Below are 18,322 nucleotides of genomic sequence, written 5' to 3'. Positions count from 1 at the left end.
GGGAGGAGTCAAGACAACGCCAGCGTATACATTGTGGACAACGCCATCGCATACATTGTGGACATCGCCAGAGCATACATTGTGAGTCAACATTCGATCATCGCGACGCGGCCCCCGGACCACAACATTATGCTGAGTTGCAGCTTCCCATAGCAACGCGGACCGCCCGCATTATGCTGAGATTGCAGATTCCCGCAGCGACGCGGACCACTTAGAATCAGAAGACCGTGAACCAACGATCCAGATCGCGAACCGATCATCAGTTGGTATCCAGCATCCGAACACGATAGTTGGGTATTAACCCGCACATATGTTGTAGGAAATAAAGTTTAAGTTTTTTTAAAACTCAAACACCCGCAGCAGTGCGTTAACTATAGATTTGACGATGACGTTTACGATGATTTCGATTGATATCGGTTCATTCGTAGGCAGCAAGCAGTACAAGCGGGTTGATCAGAGACAATTCCACATTTCCCCTTACCACCCGCCTGCGTGACGTTTTAAATCTCGTTCCGGAAAATCGCCGCCTCCATTGTGGACGGTTTATAAGGCTATCGTCGAAGGGTCTAAACAGGGGAGATATCGTTTGCAAATTGATGTTTACGGTGTAAAGAAAGGAAAAAACAGCAGGCGTATGACAACCGACCCCAACACATTCAAGGTTGTACTTCCTTTTAGTAGGTCGCTTTCTCTACACCGGCGGACGGGGGTTGGTTTCCGTGCTGGTCCCGGATTAGTGCAGGTACCGTCTGCCTTCCGTTTGGCGCACGCATTGATTCACTCGTTAAATAACCTTTTTATTCACCCCTTGTCAGTGGTTCCATGTTTTTCCTCATCGACACCACTTGCGCTTTTTTGTATATGTCTTCTGTTTCTCTAACGCAAGGCTTTACACACACACACACACACACACACACACACACATAACGAAAAGGGTCCGACACGAGCGACATAAATATGTTCTGTTCGTGCTGGCTTTTTTTCTGCGGGGTGGTTTGCATTTTAACTCCACAAACGAAAGAAAGCGAAACTATCAAGTTCTACAACAGAAAGGACGAATCAGAAAGGAAGACACGAAAAAAAAAACCCGAAGACGTGTATACACACGCATTTTTTTCATCCCCGCTTGTTTTTTTTTGTTTGGTTTGACATAAGGTTCGAAAACAGTCCAATTGAATAAAACTCTCACGTTCTAGTAAAAGGAGCGCTGCGGCGATGGGGTTTGTAAGGACACACTGTTCAGAGCATTTTGTTCTAATCCCGGTGACACAACTCTCCCCCCCCGCCCTCCTCTTGTTTTTCATCAGCAGCTCCTCCGCGCAGTAGAAAAGTTCATCAGTGTGAGCTGGATTGAGCTTTTTCTTCTCCCTACCGGTACTTTTTATGTGCGTGTGTGTGTGTGACTGATACCAACATCATCGTTATCGACGATGGCTGTGTACCGGAACTGCACCGTGCACAGTGGACTCCTCCGTGGACACGTTGCTTTACAAATATTTTAATTTAATTTAACATTGAATGTTATTCTTTGTTGAGTTAAACTAAATTATATTAAAAAAATCTCTATGATAGCTTTTCTTTTTCAGTTTTTTGGTTTCATTCAATATTAAATACGTAACAAAAAATAAAAATTTATTTGCTCCAATAAGCGTTTGTTCTTAATAAATAGTTTTTATGTCTATCGATATGAAATCATAGCACATCGTTGAGAAACAATTTTTAATTTTTTTTTTGAAATATTCTCTTTTGGTTTACTGGTTTACTTTAAGAACTAGAATAAAATCTTTGTTTCTTCTTTGTGTTTTTCTCCTATTTTATTTTCAATTTAATGAATTTAAATTCGAGAGGTATTGAGTTTCAGATTCATGAATCTGAATGAATCTTTGCTTTGATTTCGAAATTTTTTGATCTTCGGTGAAGATTGATGAAACAACTACCTTATGGAAGGGAGCTCTGTTTTTATTTTTTTGGTCAATCAATTTACGTCCATCAAAGCAACATTAAGATTCATGAAAGATATAATATAAATATATATATATATATATTAGTGTAATACAGTACATAATATAATATTAGTGTAGTACAGTACATAACACATACATTTATGTAAAACAGTTATATTACAGTAATGTTATAAAAAAAAAATTATAAAAGTTTAGGGAAAAGAAGAAAAAAAGAAAAGAAAGATTTAGAAAAGTCGTACGAGTCACAAGAATATATCTCCCCAAAAAACACAACTTCAGTTTATTTACAAGTAATAGCAATAAATTCATGTAAAGGGTTTTTACATCAAAACTAGCTTTTCGTTTGATTCGTAATTTGAAAACATACCCACAGACTCTAGTTGGTCTAGTTCGTTTAAAGCACCGGGTTCTTTAAAGTTGAGAAATATTGTAAAATAATAGATGACTTTTAAATTTCCGTTCCCGTAGAATGCCCACTGTGCCATGGTACGAGTTTATTCTTTGACGGGGGAAAAAAACCCCCGAAGAGCGAAAGAAATAAACCGTCCAGGGCGATCACGTACGGTAGATTTATTAGAAACAATAACAATAAAGGATTCATCCTTAACGGGGTCGTAGTCGCACCGACCGCGTAATGCTGCCCGACGTGCGCGGTGTACAATTTTTGGAATATCATCTACTCCCACCCAAAAGTGTGGCACAGTGTGATCCCTTTTTCCGCTTCCAATGATGGTGATGATGATGATGATCATGGTGTTAGTATTTGCAGCAAATTGCGTTACACCGTTCGGACCTTTTCCGTTAACCTGAAGGGTGGTGAATGATTATTCTAAAGCGAAAAGGGAAAACCTCACGAACCCGGGGGCGTATACCGCTGGTCATAGTCCCGTCCGCAGCTGACCACAGCGTGGAACGTGCCAGCGAACGGGCGGGTTGATCAGCTAGTGTGAAGGGTCAGTTGCAGCTGGCTTGCAATTAAATTCTGACTGTCAATTCTCCCCGGGAGTTTTTCCCGGCATTCGTACTCGCACACTTTAATAAGTAACGGGGCGGGTGGCTGGGCAGATTAAGTGAGGGTAGAGGAGAGGTCCATTCGAAAGCAAGAAGCAGTAAAGTTTCCGTAATTAAACTGGGCGGGCCGGAAGATGACCGACTCGGTGCGGAACGCTCTACTTAGCCCCGTTATCGGAAGCGAGGTTGGTCGGAGTGGCCTTTCCCTGTGGCATCCCAGGATCCGATTGCAGACCCCCCCCCCTCCCCTCTACCTAACCATTAGATTCCATTCGACCCACAGCACCTGCTGGGGAGGGGGGGTAACTCCGAGGTGGGTGCTTTTGAAAGGAATGGATAAAGTTTTAATTATTATCGACTACGTTCCACATTTCTTTTTTCGCTCAAGCCCACCAGGACCGCCCCCATAGTTGGAGGCAGGGATTGCACCCAGTGAACCCGCGCCTGGGAGGAGGACCTTCCCCGGGACATCTACATCGTTGGCTGCAGTCGATTCTTTTCGGCAGCTCGACCATCTGCTGCATCAGATAAATATGATTCCTACTAAACAAAAGACCCACGGTGAGGTGGAGGGGATAGTCCTGAGGTCGGCACAGGGTGAAGAAGACGAAGGCATACCGAATGATATCTGCCGCGTCCGTGCACGTGATACGCTCAATTTTCATCGGTACAAAAGAAAGCTGGCCACTACCATCATCATCGTCATCGCCCTCATGCATATCATCACCCTTCAGAGTATTCCACACAAGCGGATTAAGGTCTAGTAGGGGTTGAGTCGTATGATGCTGGAGCTTTTGTTGCCGACACACACACACATACACCACGGGTAAGATAGATCATGAATACCGGGAAAGGCTAGAGATTTGTAATTCTCGATCCATCCGTCTGCCGTTCGCGGTGGTCATTGTGTTCAACATCACGTCCCGCGCCCTGGCCGGAGCTTTATAAGCCGGAGTTGGATGGACCGACAGTCGTCGTCATCGTCATCATCCCCATCAGCTGGATCGCTGAAGTCCTAGCGGTGGTCGATTGGACTAATCTAACGTTGAGGCGATGGACACAGCTGGAACAGAATGGTCGGTCTGTGCAAGTTGGCGGCTCTCAAGAAAGTGAATCAACCGAACTGACCCCGTCCAAGGAGAAGGGCTTCGGTGAACGACTCTCGGTTTTATTACTCAACAGCGTGTACCTCCGGGTAGCCCGCAGATGTGAGACGTGAGGAGTTCGGGCCGGTGCAGCTGCTGCAAGTGGTGGTGCAGCACATTCACGTGACCCAATGCCGGGCCGAGGGGAGACTTCCCATATCTGATTCCCGTCTTCCAAGCGAAACAAAGAACTTGCTTCGGCCTGGCTGGAAAGACCGTCGTCCAGCGAACGATGCCATCTGGTTTTCTCGGTTTCATCCCCCACTTGAAGGAGTTCATGCTCCTACATTCCAGATATATACATTGTATCGATTGGTATGACGATGAACCAAGCTTAGAGCTACGTGACGCGTGACAGCACCCCCACATTGAGTATCTCTATCTCTCCCCGTCTCCTGACGCCTCTCCAGGAACATCCGATATTGGGAAAGATTTGTGAAACCGATGTTGGCGATTCATTGCTCTGCCCGCACCAAATCCGACTTCTTAGAATTTTGTTAGTCCCCCCTCCCCCACCACGTGACACATCGCTCACCACCAAGTCTTAATTGGGCCTCGGCGACGAAACGGATGCAACGCACATCAAACGCATTATCTGCGAGCTCACGCACGCCTCAGCCTCATCCCTCAATGAGGTGGTAAATTCCTCCGGTGCGCAAGTAAGCCGCACGTTGTCCCTAGTCCCGGTAAGCTTTAATTAAAATTTAATTAAATTTCTTCAAGCTCCAGCCGAAGCTGCCGCTCCCCGATTATCATCAGAGTAGGGTGGTTGGTACCGAGTACTCCACCCTCCTGTAAGGTGGGCCTTTTCTAGCTTGATACCTCTAGAATAATGCCTGAAAGCCGAGGTTTTGGGGGCTAAGCCGCGCGATGGTTCATCATCGTCATGACTCCCACCTTCTTGTTGAGGGTTTCATTTCGTTCCCTGTCTGTGTGAGACTGAGAACTAGCGCGAAAGTTCTTTATCGCTGGACTTTAGAGAGGATAGAGCCTACGCTGTGTACTCGTATTATAGTTGCTCGCCTAAGCGCTACCAATGCCAACGCGCCTACAAACTACGACCCGGCAGAGACAGCGACGTCTATTATATTCTTTCCATATGAGGCTCGGTAGGGAATTCTTCCTCGCTTCACATATGATGCCTTTTTGCGTGCCCATGAATAATCCATCGGTGGAATTCTTGGGACTACCGGGGGATCTCACTCACTCTCTCTCACTCAATCAGGTTACGTGTCACGCGTTGTGAAAGACCCAGCTGAAACCATGGTAAACCCCTACTAGAGGACGCTACCGGGTCTACCGTCAACCCGAGGTTCTTGGCAGGTGCTTAGGAGCGATTCGTTTCGCCCATTCAAGCGACGCAAAATCTGTAAACTCATTAAAATAAATTAACTTACCGATAGGTACGTATTTACATCGCAACGAGGCGGTATAAATTAACGTACCATCGCTCACAGCAAAACACACACACACACACACTCCCACATACCGATTCAGCTCTTTTTACTGGAGACGGTGATGGCCCCCGATTTGCTGACGGGTGAAAGCCATCGGATCAGGTAAAGGAAAGTAGATTACTTCCCCAACCCTCGTTTCGCCAAACCCTCCCACGGTTACATCGAAGCGAACATCGACGACTCTGACGAATGAATGATTACTGCCATTGTTCTGCGGATTTCCGGTTCTGGCCCTTTTGCGAGCACCTTCCTTCGGGTGCTTATCGGCGGCGATTGTATCCTGCTATCGTACCGTTCTCGAACCGTTTCCTGCCCATTTCGGGATGAAATTCCATAGTTCCAACGTCGGGTGAGTATTGTACCTTCGCTCCTCAGAGCTGCTGGTTCTACTCGCCCGGGCTTGTGTGCCCGGAAGGGTGAGCTTGAGAAATTATTGAGCGTAATTTTCATCATTCCGTTATGAATTGACTCACAACTCCAGGCGCTTTTGTATGAAAAGAAATGGACAAAATGTTGTCGGCTATAGCAAGAGAACTTAAGTACTTTCAAAAATCTTCCATAGATCAGCTAGGATTTACTCAACCACATGCTACACCATTTGGACTTTAAACTGTTGGAATAGATCCTACCTTTAAGAGTACTCAATGTTTTTTTTTCTAATTGGTTGTAGTTGAAAGACATTCGGAGGGTTTGTAATGCTGGGTATATTAACGATACATGACCAGTTCAACTCCTCAGATCATCTTCGGGTACGATTTATTGTGGGCAGGCATGTATGTGATGTATTCTGATAAATTTGATTACGTTCGGAAGGCATTGCATACTCTACTGGACAAAAAGAACAGGAACTTTGTGCATAGCCTACAACATATTTTCACCCACGAAGGCCATAAGTTCAATGGGAGTTTAGGGACCTCATAGGGAACCCCAACATTTGAAATATACCGCAACGTGTTTCAGAAGGAACATAAAGTACCAGGTTTTTCTACCAATCATCGCCGTATGGCTTGAAAAAAGCTGCAACATTTAAGAACTCCATGCTGTTACGACCTCTGTTGGAATTTGAGCTAGATCCATTGCTTCCAAATAAGTTTGTAGGTGCTTTTCATAAGTGACGAAATAGTCCAAAATCCAAATCGGATGAGTTCGGTGGACAGGAAATGTCTCACACCATCAAACAAGTTCACTCCGTGATAAAGCTGGAAGTTCCATCATATAATCGTAGTTAGTTTAATGTTTTAACCACGACGGATCTAATTTAAATGTTAAAGCTGTCAAACTTCTCCTGAACCCAAAAGAAATGCCACTCTTTATTTTGCCTTCAACAGAAAGTTTGTTATTGCTTTCCGTTTTTGCATGAAGAATTCGTTCAAATATGTCAAATTTGTTTTAATTCAAACGTTTATTGTCAGAAGTGCCTGCGTTTTACGGTAATTGCAGTCAATCAAAAAGATGGTCACGTATGGCAATCGCGACGACCACCAGTTCCCCCCTTCCGTTCGGAAGACTTAATTAAGATTGACTGCAGCTCCTTTTCCCACACCGCAAGTTGCTGTCAGAATGAAAGGAATGTCTCTACCGAGCTGGGAACAATAAAGGATAGGTTTTGGCTGTTGACAACTGGTTGCGGTGTGTTGCTTGTTATCACGCTCGTATTACATTTCGGGCAACCGGGCAGGTACGCTGGAACGTTGGTAGCATTACAGCGGATGGGGAAAAGTTCCTCCGCAAAAGGTCCGTGAGGTTCGCCTGACAGGTATGATGATGTAACGTCGGCTGCGTGACAGTCACTTTCGGCGCGCGAGTGATGGAAACCCTCGCGTGCAGCGTCCAAAAAGGTTTTGTCTCCTCGAAGGAACGAGCCAACCGGCCAAGACCGACAGACTTTGTGGCCTTCTTTTCGCTTCAGAGAGTGTGTGCCACCCACCGTTTCTCGGTAGCCAGCATGTTAATTAAGGATGAGAAAACTGTTGTCAACTGCTGCCGGAGTTGACAGTTGTGGGAAAGTTGTCTGGGCAGTTGTTTTGATTCTCGTTTTGTACGATTCCAAGACTTTTTGAAGGCTTTTGAAAACACATGAAAAAGTGTCACTGGAGTGACATAGCAACTGTATTTAACTCAGCTGAACAGCATGTATGTAAGAGAAAGTGTTTCATGATGACCTTGTGGGGTAAGATGCACCTGTAGGTTTTTAGTACCACCGTTGGAACCGTTTAACATATTTACTACTACGTCATCCATTCTGCAATCTACATGGGCCCTTAACACTAATATAGTAGTGCACTAATACAGTATCAGGCTACAGTAATGACAAAAATTTGTTCTCTGGAACGAAAACTATTAGTTTAATAAATTGTATAACCAACGTTTGTCGAATATTATTGTACTAAATATATTACCTAAAACAGCCCGGCCTATTTCATGGTTTCTGAATATGAAAACAGAAATCAAACTATTTTAACAATCTCCAAATGTTAAAGGCCAGCGGAAAAACCAAACGTCCTGGCATTGAAAATACATATAATAGGTCTTAATGCACCACCAAAAAAGAACAACTTGAGGATACCCATCATTGAAACGGACATCTGACAGGTTTTGATACGAAATTTTAGTAAATTTCTTGTCTTTTTGTGGTGCTCAACTGTGTTTTAATATAACAGATCGACAAAATGGCAAAATTTCTAATATTTACTTCGTCAGAAGTACTACCTGCAAGGCTGATGTAAATATAAAGACAGCATGTATAAGAGGCAATAAACAGATCGGGCCGGATATTTAATAGCTGTTGGGCAATCAGAAATGAACTAATTCACAAGCTGTATTTCCAATACTGCACCAAACTATCCAAACCAATGTTTGTAATGCGCGTTCAATACTAGACTGTTTACTTTTGGCTCTGCGTAGAATGACCTTTCGACAAGCAACCTCGGTCCTTCTTCTGTTTGTTTGAGTCGTTTTGCTGCACGAGTAAATGTTGTAAAACCCTTGGAAAAACTTATTAAAACTGTTCAACACCAATCGTTTTTAGGACATTTTTAGTACAATCATTTTTGATTAAATTTACATACAAAACAAATAATGAGACTTAATTTCCAACCAATGACAAATAGTCCAAGCTTTCCAAAGGATAAATTTGTACATTTACCATAGTCTACCACTGTATTAGGGTAATAATATAAGTGTTTAATGACAAGTTCCGGGTTCCCTGTCACTCACTATCAATGTCGGTCATTTGTAGCGAACGTGTTAACAAACTGTTTTTGTGTTTTTGGTTTATTAATAAATTGTTTAGAAATTTAACATATGAAAACTTTTATCGTTTTTTAACGATTGAAGTAACGGAAAAAAAGTGTGTTTTACTTAATGGGAGTATACTGCTCCACATTACCTTACAAACATCAAGTAGCTTGTTCGCGAGCCCTTCAAAATCTAATAACGCTCGCGAGCATCCGCTTCAGCGGTAATTTGTTCCCTAATAATCCCAATGTTTGACGCCTATCTACTTGTGTTCGGTTTTTTGCTTTCCCCTTCCCATTTACTCAAGCCGAAAGCTAGAGGCATCCCGAAAACCATTCCAGTGGGGCAGGAAAAGCTGACATTTGATGTTCGACATCATTTCACCTAGCGCTATATAGGGGTGGTGGAAAACAAATTGCTTACGGATTACAAACGCTGGAGTGCGCGATTTGATAACGAAACTGGACGGAACAATCATGGGGAACATAATTTACAGCGTTTCGTTTGCCATGAATCAAATGCTTCCCCCCACCCCTCTCCCAATCAAGTGGTGAGCAGGTGCATCGGTAAGGTAAGGGCGATAGTGGATTGTTTATTTGTTATTTATATTCCAAACCACACCCGAACACAAGCCATTCGAGCGAAACATTTGTACCACTCGTGTAGCCGAACAACGAGGCCTATCACATCATTCACTTGCACTCGAAACGGTTGTGGAGGGCTTCCCTTTTTGCAAACAGCCAGCGTACATCAACCAGCTACTTCGTTCGGGTGGAAAAACAAAAATTCCAATAACGCAAACCGCAGCCATCACGATCATCGTTATCGTGCCCTTCGTACACAGTTATCAGCTCGAAAGTGCACTATATGGTGCTGTTTCCATGGATGTTGGGGCGATGCCTCAAATCAACCCGCAAACATAGACTCACATACACATCCGAAAGATGCCGGATTCGAGGGGTAACAAGAGTAAATATAAACCAAAAACCGGAGAAGAAAAACAAGTACATGCACAGATAGCTGGCTTATTATCCATGCATAATCTTTCGCAAGAGGTTAACGGGCATATCAGAGGCCAGAGGCTCTGGGGCCTCGGTTTTCGACCCGGGACGCTTCTTTTTCGGGCCCGAACCGAGCGAGAACTTTTTCGGCTGGCAAACGGATGATCCATCCATCGAAGCCCACCGAACCGAGCGTTGAATATTTGATGCCGCAGTGAGTGGGGCGCATATTTTAGGATCCCTCCGCCCTTCTCCCCCCCCCCCCCCCCCTGCTCGGTTCCATTGCACTTCGCCACGAAATTGAACAGGCGTGCGGTGCGTGGAATGTGCATGTTTGCGTGTGGCTGAGCGACGGAGGGTTTTGCAATCTTGAGGTAATATTGCTTTTGCAATTGTAGCAACATGAAAAAACATTTTCCACAACATTTTCTCAGCTTAAAATAATGGTTAACCTTTGGTGTAACACAATTCAGTAACAAAGTTTAAATTATTTTTTAACATTATGCAGGAGTGATTTTTGGTTTTGATTAAGAACCTACTAGATAGCAGTTAAATAACGATTCATGAAATTTTTTAACAATCGTATTTCTATGTTTTGCAAAATAGAGATGAGAGAAATTTCCATCCACTGATTATAAGTGGGCGTTATCAATATAAACTTCGTTTGAGGTTTAAGTATAAATGGCTAAATATACCCTCAACTATGCCCCGCAAAATTATCGGGTTTCATGAATTAATGTTTTGTTTCAAATCTCATCTGTGATGAGTCCTCGACATAGTAGTTACTCTTGCACATTATCTTTAAACCTTTTTTCAATGCAGAAATATCTATTTTTTAATACAAATTACGCTTTTATTTACTGATTCAATTTATTTTTGAACTACATAAACAACGTGCAGTTTTTTAATTATAATACTTTAATTTAAGGCCTGTTCTGCAAAAGATTCAAATTTACAATATTTTGCCTGTTTTTGCGAACGATTTACAATCAAATAGTGACAATGATGATTTGTGCAATGTTTTTACTTTATTCCTCTGCTTGAGAGCCATTTTCCTTCCTGTTTTTCTTGTGTAAAACCTATTTAAAATATTTTTAATAACATAAAGCAAGTTTTATGCAGGTTCCTCCAATTCTAGATCACTTTATTGAATTTTCTAATGTCGTTATTTAATCGTAAGAGAATGTGTTTTTTTATAAAATCGATTATGTAACATGTGTTTACAGTTAAAAATATGGCTTTACAAATTAAATGATAAAAGTCTTGAAAGATCTTCCTTGATTTAGCCAATTGTATCGGCCACTTTTTAATTGTTATGAAGCCTTTAAAAGATGCCACTCTGTTTTACCCACAAAGTTTTGACATGTTAGATATTTTCTTTATTTTATCGTTTCAATTTTAATGCGGTATGATGTTACATTACGGATAACCGTTGGCTTAGTTTCTTCCTTGCCAACGCTTCGGTGGAAAAAAGCTAATCACTAACGACCCCAGGCGCGAGGGCTTAAGCAATTATCTCGAGCATCGAGCATTGCTGAGCACATTCTCGGCCCCATTGTGCTTCAAATTAATGGTTCAAAAATCCAAACACGAAGTTGTTCGCTGGGTTTTCGGAAACCGAATCGGGAAACGGGAGAGCTGGTGAGCACCTCGAAGTGGTATGAAAAAAGATATATCCTCCACCCCCTGTCGCGACGAGGTGCGCCATTTTGATCATGATTTAAAATAACAAAGAAATAACGCCTCCACACTCACCCGGTGCGCGTTTGCATATGTGCTTTCCTTGATTTGGTTGGGTGGGGGGCGCAACAAGATTTATTTTTATTATCACTTGCGTTCGCCTCTCACACACCCATAGACACGCCCGTGCACATTGGTATTGTTCATGTAGTTGAGAATAATGGCCCCGTCAGGAATGGGGTTTTCCGTTCGGGAAAGGGTGTTCTGCTAAGGTTTCGGGAACATGTCGCGCGAAGGTGGCACCAGATTGGTTGTGCGTGGCCGTGTCAGCCCAACTTGGTACACATACACACACACGCATGTAAATACGAGGGCACGTTTTCGCGACGCGTGTTTCGCTATTCAATTAAGATTTTCGTTTCTTCGAATAAATTACGATTGGTGCCGTTGTGCCAACGGGGCAAAGAAGAAGGAGAGGAGGGAGGGGGGGGGGGGGGGGGACTGGTGGGGTTAATCGAAAAAATTGCTTCGCCTGATCCCTTTTCCCTACCCACCCTAAAATCGGGAGAAGCAGCATGTCATCAAGCCCGGTGAATGGTGGAAAATATCCTCCGGCACTCAAACCTGGTGATTATTTTCGTGGCCCTCAGGGGTGGAGTGAGGGGGATGCGGGTGGGGATGGTTGTTCGATGGTTCGAGGCGTCGCACGGCGTCTGCGGGTGATGGATGACAAATTCATCAGCACCGGTTTTCCTCTCCGGTTCGGGAAAAGTGAAGCTTGATAGGTTTGTGGAGTTCCGTGGTGGAAAAGCTATTGCGCAGGCAACCGCTACAGCCGCCCGGGGCTGAATGGAGACGCCCGGTTGTTCACGGGAACCGGGTTTGCTCTCTGCTCCATCGGCGCGCCTCACCAGTGCCTTAAGTTATTAGGCTCAAACACTTCGAAAGTGGAGAACCACAAGCAACTTTGTTTGACGCTTTCTATTATTCGCGCGTGTTCGCATCGGGAAAACACAATCGGGGGTTTTTCCACCAAAAAACCAGGCACCGTTGCTGACGCTAATGAGCGCGGTATTAGCGCCAGCCGTCGAACGGGAACCCAACCTCGATTCTAAACCACACGCCGCTCGGCTTTAATGTTCAACGATGAGCGAATGGTTTTTCCGGTCGCGCGTGGAAAAGTGGAAAAGCCGAGGTAGGCCGTCGTGTTGTTTTTTCCCCCCATTTTTCTCCACACGCTCAGGTGCACTAAACGGGTAACCTTCGCTTACGCTTCGCTTGAACCGGAATCGTTTGTTCATTTTTCATCCCTCACCACCCTCCGAGGAAAGTCTCCTGGGGCGCGGGTAGGAGAAGGAGAGGCGTATGGCTATGTAATCCAGGACAAAACTATATTTTTCACGAAACGCATTCGTCATTTCGGGAGGGGGAAAACTAGCTCTAGCAGAACAAAACAAAAAAAAACACTCACATTAATGGTAGCGAACCCAAGGAAGGCTTTCAAACGTCAGAGTACCAGCTTGCCAACGTCTGAGGACAGCGGAGAACGTGGGACGCGCCTCGCGGAGTGGAAATATTGCGGAAATTATGGCAGCAAGCCTCCGAGACATTCGTTCCCGAGTTCAGCCAGCCGGGTTTTGTTGTGTTCGTGTCGTAATCGGACCGGACATCGGTGCGTGGGCATCGTACCAGCATTTCACCGCGGCCAAGGGAGGGCACGTGAAGGCTGGAGGGGATGATGCAATCGTGTCCATCGGTTCGCCGGATGCTGAACCTCCCGATGAAAGGCCTTCGGGGCGGCACTCAGGGTGTCACGTGGAAGTCCCTCTCGCTACCGGCCGCAACGATGTTGTTGCGTAACCAAACGGACCACCACCATCACCACCACCATCACTACCAACCGGGGACCGGGCACGGTTCTCTAACGAAATTATCCAAACAGAACATTGCAGGCTTTTCGCTGCTGCCATTCGCGAAATCATTTATTTATAATGATTTATGGTTCAGGCCACACCCTGAGGGGGTTAGCTACCTGGAGGGAGACGGGACTGGGGCCCGCGGCAACCAATCGAGCTTGTAATAAAGTGATAATCTGACTTCGGCAGGTCACGCAAAAACGCTTGGGCGACTCCGATTTGGACCAGGCACGATTGACGGTTGCGTGCCCTGGCGTGAAAACGGGGCCAGGTCGAACGTCCAGGCGAACCATCAATAGACCTGCGAGGTCCGAGGCTAGAACTCTGAGACCTGATGGATAGACGGGAGCGTGAATGAATTGCGTATTCGGTTTTCGGAGGCATTAGCTTCAGCCGCAAATAGCCCTCAACTGGGAGCGTGCATTCAGACCGACCGGTGTTTCGGTTAACTCGATCATCGCGGAGAGACTGCCCTTGTCAGACACCCTTAGCAGTTTTTCCCTGGCTCCCGTCAATGTCATAACCGTAATGGCCGGCGACGGTGGAGCGGTGTCGACGGCGCTCTGTAATTTATTTTCCCCAAACCGAGAATCACCGGATGAGAAGGGGATTGGGGCATCGCCAGCTGACAATGGGAACTCATACAGGGCCAGTCTCCTGCATTCTGCAGTGTTACCTTGGACATCGCTAACACAAAATAGAAGTCGAACCTATCGATACAATTTTACACCCGCGTGGAGTTTATGATAACTGACTAAAAGGAACTTCAACTATTTTGCGTAAAACGCGAAATAGACGATGTCCTAGGTAATTCTGGATATATCCCTACTTCTGAGTAACTAGTGATAGAACTCCTCTTATTGCAACCGAATTCAACAATTTATACGCAATGCTGCCTAACTTGAACGATGTAGCAACCTTTTATGTTTCAGAACCTCCACAAAACCGACTCCCAGTGGAGCTAATCAAGCGGCTAGGCATAGGCTGGGGACCAATGAGAGCGCGGAGGTTCCTGCAGTAGATTTCGGTAAAGCTTAGTATCTCGAGCGGAGCCTCGAGCCCGGGAGCACGAATCAATCAAACGATTCCCACGGGGCCGCAACTCCGAATGCACATGACGACACCTAGGACCGGCGTTGCCCGGGAGCTTCAGTGTACGCGGTGTCGAATTAATCCCGGGAAGCCTACGCGTTCCACAACACTTTCGCGTTGCTACATCCCAAAAATGTTTGCAGCTCCTAACCACGGAGATCCGCAAGACAAACGAGCGTCACAAGCCCGTTGGGGAACCAAAATACCAGTCTTGTCTCGCACAGGGAATCCTTATAGAAGGGCAGAGATGCGTAGCTTTCCGACCGGTTCCCTTGTATCCGGAAGGCCTTCCTCATCATCCCCACTTAAACGAAGCGACAAAGTTCCTTCCCGTGCAAAGTATTTTGTGCGTCTAGGCAAAAATCGATACAAAAGAACTTATGCACAACCTTTGCGAACGGATGTTCCCTTTTCGCCAAGTTAGTGTTGGTGCGTACTGGGTTTTGGACGCACATTTCGTAGAAGAGAACAAATCAGCGTCTAACCTTTTGCTATTTCCCAAACGACGATCTGAAATATTGCTAGCATCTTATTATCCCATCCCTGCTGCGTCGAGTAATCGCAACAGGAGAGAGGGAAAGAGAAAAGGAGGAAAAGGGGTTGAATCAAAACCGAACAGGTTCAGCATATGGCAAGTACGGCCGGAAGAGTTTCCCGGATCTCGGAGGCCCTTTTTCTTACCCTATCATGCGTCGGATGCTTTCTAATCAAATCAGGTACTCCACGCAGTTTCGCTGATGATGAAACGCCCGATTGATTGACTGCCCGGACGCGGACAGTGTGTGGGTGTCCGCAGAAAGAAACAGCATGGGACGTGAATTTGTGCGATAAAAGCGGCACACAAACTTCATTACGCGTGGTGCTTGAAAACGGTGTCCTATATCTGGGATGCCCTCGCTGGCTGAAGAAATGGCCAATCAGGGCTGCTGCGGATGGAGATCCGCTACTGCTGCAGGAAATGAACCTCCGGGCCGGCGAGCGAAACTTTGCCGCTGGGAAAACTTTCACACGAGCGCCCGAAAACCCAGCTCAACTTTGTAGAGAATGATATGTTTTATGCCATGCCAAAAAGGGTGCAAGAGAAGAATAAAAGAAAAATAGTAAAGCAATATAAACTTTGGCTTCTCATAGACGTACAGTGTTGCCGAACATTAGTGAAAACCATTGGAACAGCTCACACAAAGAGCAGAATCAAAACATACCTAGCCGTATTTGAGGTAATACTGAAAGAATCTCTACCAAATAGTGATGTGCATACTTGGCAAGAATCAGTGAGTGAATAGAATCTTTATTGATTTGATTGAAGTGAATTCAGTTAACTTACGGACAATTTTGGTAACTCCTAATCCCAAGAAAACATTCTAATTTCAAGAGTGAGTAAAACAAAAATGGTTTGAACAGAGATTTGAATCCGATCAAGAAATCGAATCTTAGTTCGGGATTCGAATCTCAATCAAGTATTCGAATCTGAAACATGAATTTGAATCCCACAAGAGTAAAGTTAAAAAGAAACATCTTTTGTTTATTCACTTCATCCACGCCAAAGAAAGAACCATAAAGATTCATTAAGGATTCAAAACATACATCAAGGTTTTAAGAATCGAAGCGCAAAAGATTTATCAATCAATCTGAATGAATCTTAGGTGGAAGATTCCTCTTAATGAATCTCACCTGCAGCTTCGTAATGCACAACACTACATTAGAGTAAGCAATATACAGGTTTAGAGGTATTATTTGTTCAAAAAAAAGAAAAGTAGTTTTAGCCTACTTCTATTAAATGAAGTAGTGCATATCCGCATTATTTGACAGTCACTTTACTTTTATAATCGTTTTTCTAGACAACCTGGTTGAAATTCAAACCCGTTTGGTATTTGATTCCTTGAACCGGATTAAAATCTCTTTGGTGATTATTAATACTTTCGCAATATCTTAGGATTTGAATCCCTACCTGGAGGTCACTCTTTTTCGATACCGGCTATGAATTTAAATCTCTGTGGTTACTGATACCTTATTTTATAGTATAGTTTATACTGATACGTAATAAGCTTCTTGATGATTGTTCAGTCGGATTAAAATCTCTAAAAGGAATAGCAGCTCATACCTACCATCATAGTCCATGAGTATTCCATGCCACCCAAAGTGTTTACTTTCAATAGACTACTGATTCTTGAGTGCGGCTGTAATCAGAATATGAACAGATGATTTTGAAAGGCTTCTCCATACACTCACAAACATTGGAAGGATGGCGAGCAAATGTGCAGTGTATCCATCCCGTCGCCCAGTCTGCCGTCGACTTGCCGACTTGGATCGATAACTGATAGATTATGGTGCAGCAATTTCCACCTCCTCGATGTTGAAGTAAAAACTCGCCTGCGGATAAAGCTGCTGCTAGTCAAAAAAAGAAACAAACAAGACCGCCATTCTCGACGTAATCAACTGGATCGACCGAACGCTTTATCTCGCCACTGCGATATCTCGAACCCTCACTCGAAGATGAGGTCAACGCATTGAGCCAGCTGCAAAGAAAATACCGGCACGACGCGGACAACCTTTCGCCTGCCATTTTCTTTTTTGGAACGCTTGGTTCGACTCACTGCAGCAGAGTTCGTGCAGCAATCTATTAGGGAGCGCTTTGGAAGGCTGGCAGTTTGGCATCACCGCGGATGAAATATGGTGTTGCAGCTGGGCACACCGAACAGGGGGTGCAGCAAGTGCTACAATAATAATAACAATAACAATAACCGGTGCAATAATACTAGACCCAGGCGGGTGGAGAAGAACCCCGCTTTGCCGCTTTTCACCACGCAGCACTAAAATCTAATTTATTTTCCCTCCCCCTCTTCAGCACTGCCATCCATCTTTTCCGCTCCCGTCGAACGGCTTCGTTCGCTAATCGAACGATTCCGCTGCACCGATGGGATTAAAGAGGTGAAAATCCAGGCCGGCGCACGAGAGAACGTGCGAGTACGTGTGTGGCAAACTGCTGCTTCTACGGCAAAGGAAAAGCGGTCGTTCTTTGCTCGTTTTCTTTCAGAAAATCTGCTTTCTGGAATTGAAAAGAACGAAGGGTTGAGGACGGATGCAGGAGCCGGGGCCACGGATAGTGCTTCTTGCACCAGTTTTACAATAAAGTTTATAAGTGTTCTTGCAGCTCCAGCTCGAGAACTCATTAGGATCTAGGGAAATAATTAAGATCAATGGCGTAGAGTTGTGTAATGCGAACACGCATTCGTTTAGTCGATCTTGATTTGTCCGAGGAACGAATGTATGTTCCCACGCTCGTCCCACCAACGTATGGTGACTGATGTATAGGATGTTAGAGACTTCGGGTTTTTGTTTAAGGATGATGGTGAATTATGTGGAAGTAAAAGTAGGGAGCGAAATGAGAGCTCCCTCGCCAAGCGCGTCGACGTCACCTACCTCCAGCTGATTCGGCAAGTGCCATGATGAGGGCGAGTACCAAAGCCCTCAGCGGGCTCAGTAGTTTCATGACTGCTAAAGCTGTTTCGTACGACCGTGCTGTGAGCTTGCGAGACCGCGCGATGCCATTCGAGCCGTCCGAGCCCGGGTCTTTGCTGGAGCGGGGCGGGGCGGGGGAGGGGTATGCTAGAAGCCCGCGGAGTGTGTCCCCCTAGCAATGGCGTCCCCCCTGCCTGCCTGGCGGTCCGTGGCAAACCTCGGGTCGCACGAGTCCTATGCACTACCCAGTCGAAACCCGACCAGGGATGAATCAAGTTCACGTCACGGCGATCAAATTACGCGCAACTGGCTTGAATGAGGAACACTGAGCGAGTTCGATGGCACACGCGTGCGACACAC

At 45.1% G+C, this 18,322-nt stretch overlaps 1 protein-coding gene across 1 annotated transcript in view; it reads right to left on the bottom strand.

The window, feature by feature from the left end:
- The window catches only part of LOC131269312 (uncharacterized), a 229,508-nt gene extending 211,515 nt beyond the window's left edge, over positions 1-17,993 (bottom strand). The window contains exon 1 of the mRNA XM_058271663.1: positions 17,924-17,993. Coding sequence (XP_058127646.1) covers positions 17,924-17,993 — 70 coding nt within the window. The remainder of the gene's footprint in view (positions 1-17,923) is intronic.
- Positions 17,994-18,322: the final 329 nt, after the last annotated feature.

The sequence above is a fragment of the Anopheles coustani genome, chromosome X, assembly GCF_943734705.1.
Source record: "Anopheles coustani chromosome X, idAnoCousDA_361_x.2, whole genome shotgun sequence".
NCBI lineage: Eukaryota > Metazoa > Arthropoda > Insecta > Diptera > Culicidae > Anopheles > Anopheles coustani.
Note: the sequence above shows the minus strand (reverse complement) of the source record. Positions and strands in the feature narration are given on the sequence as shown.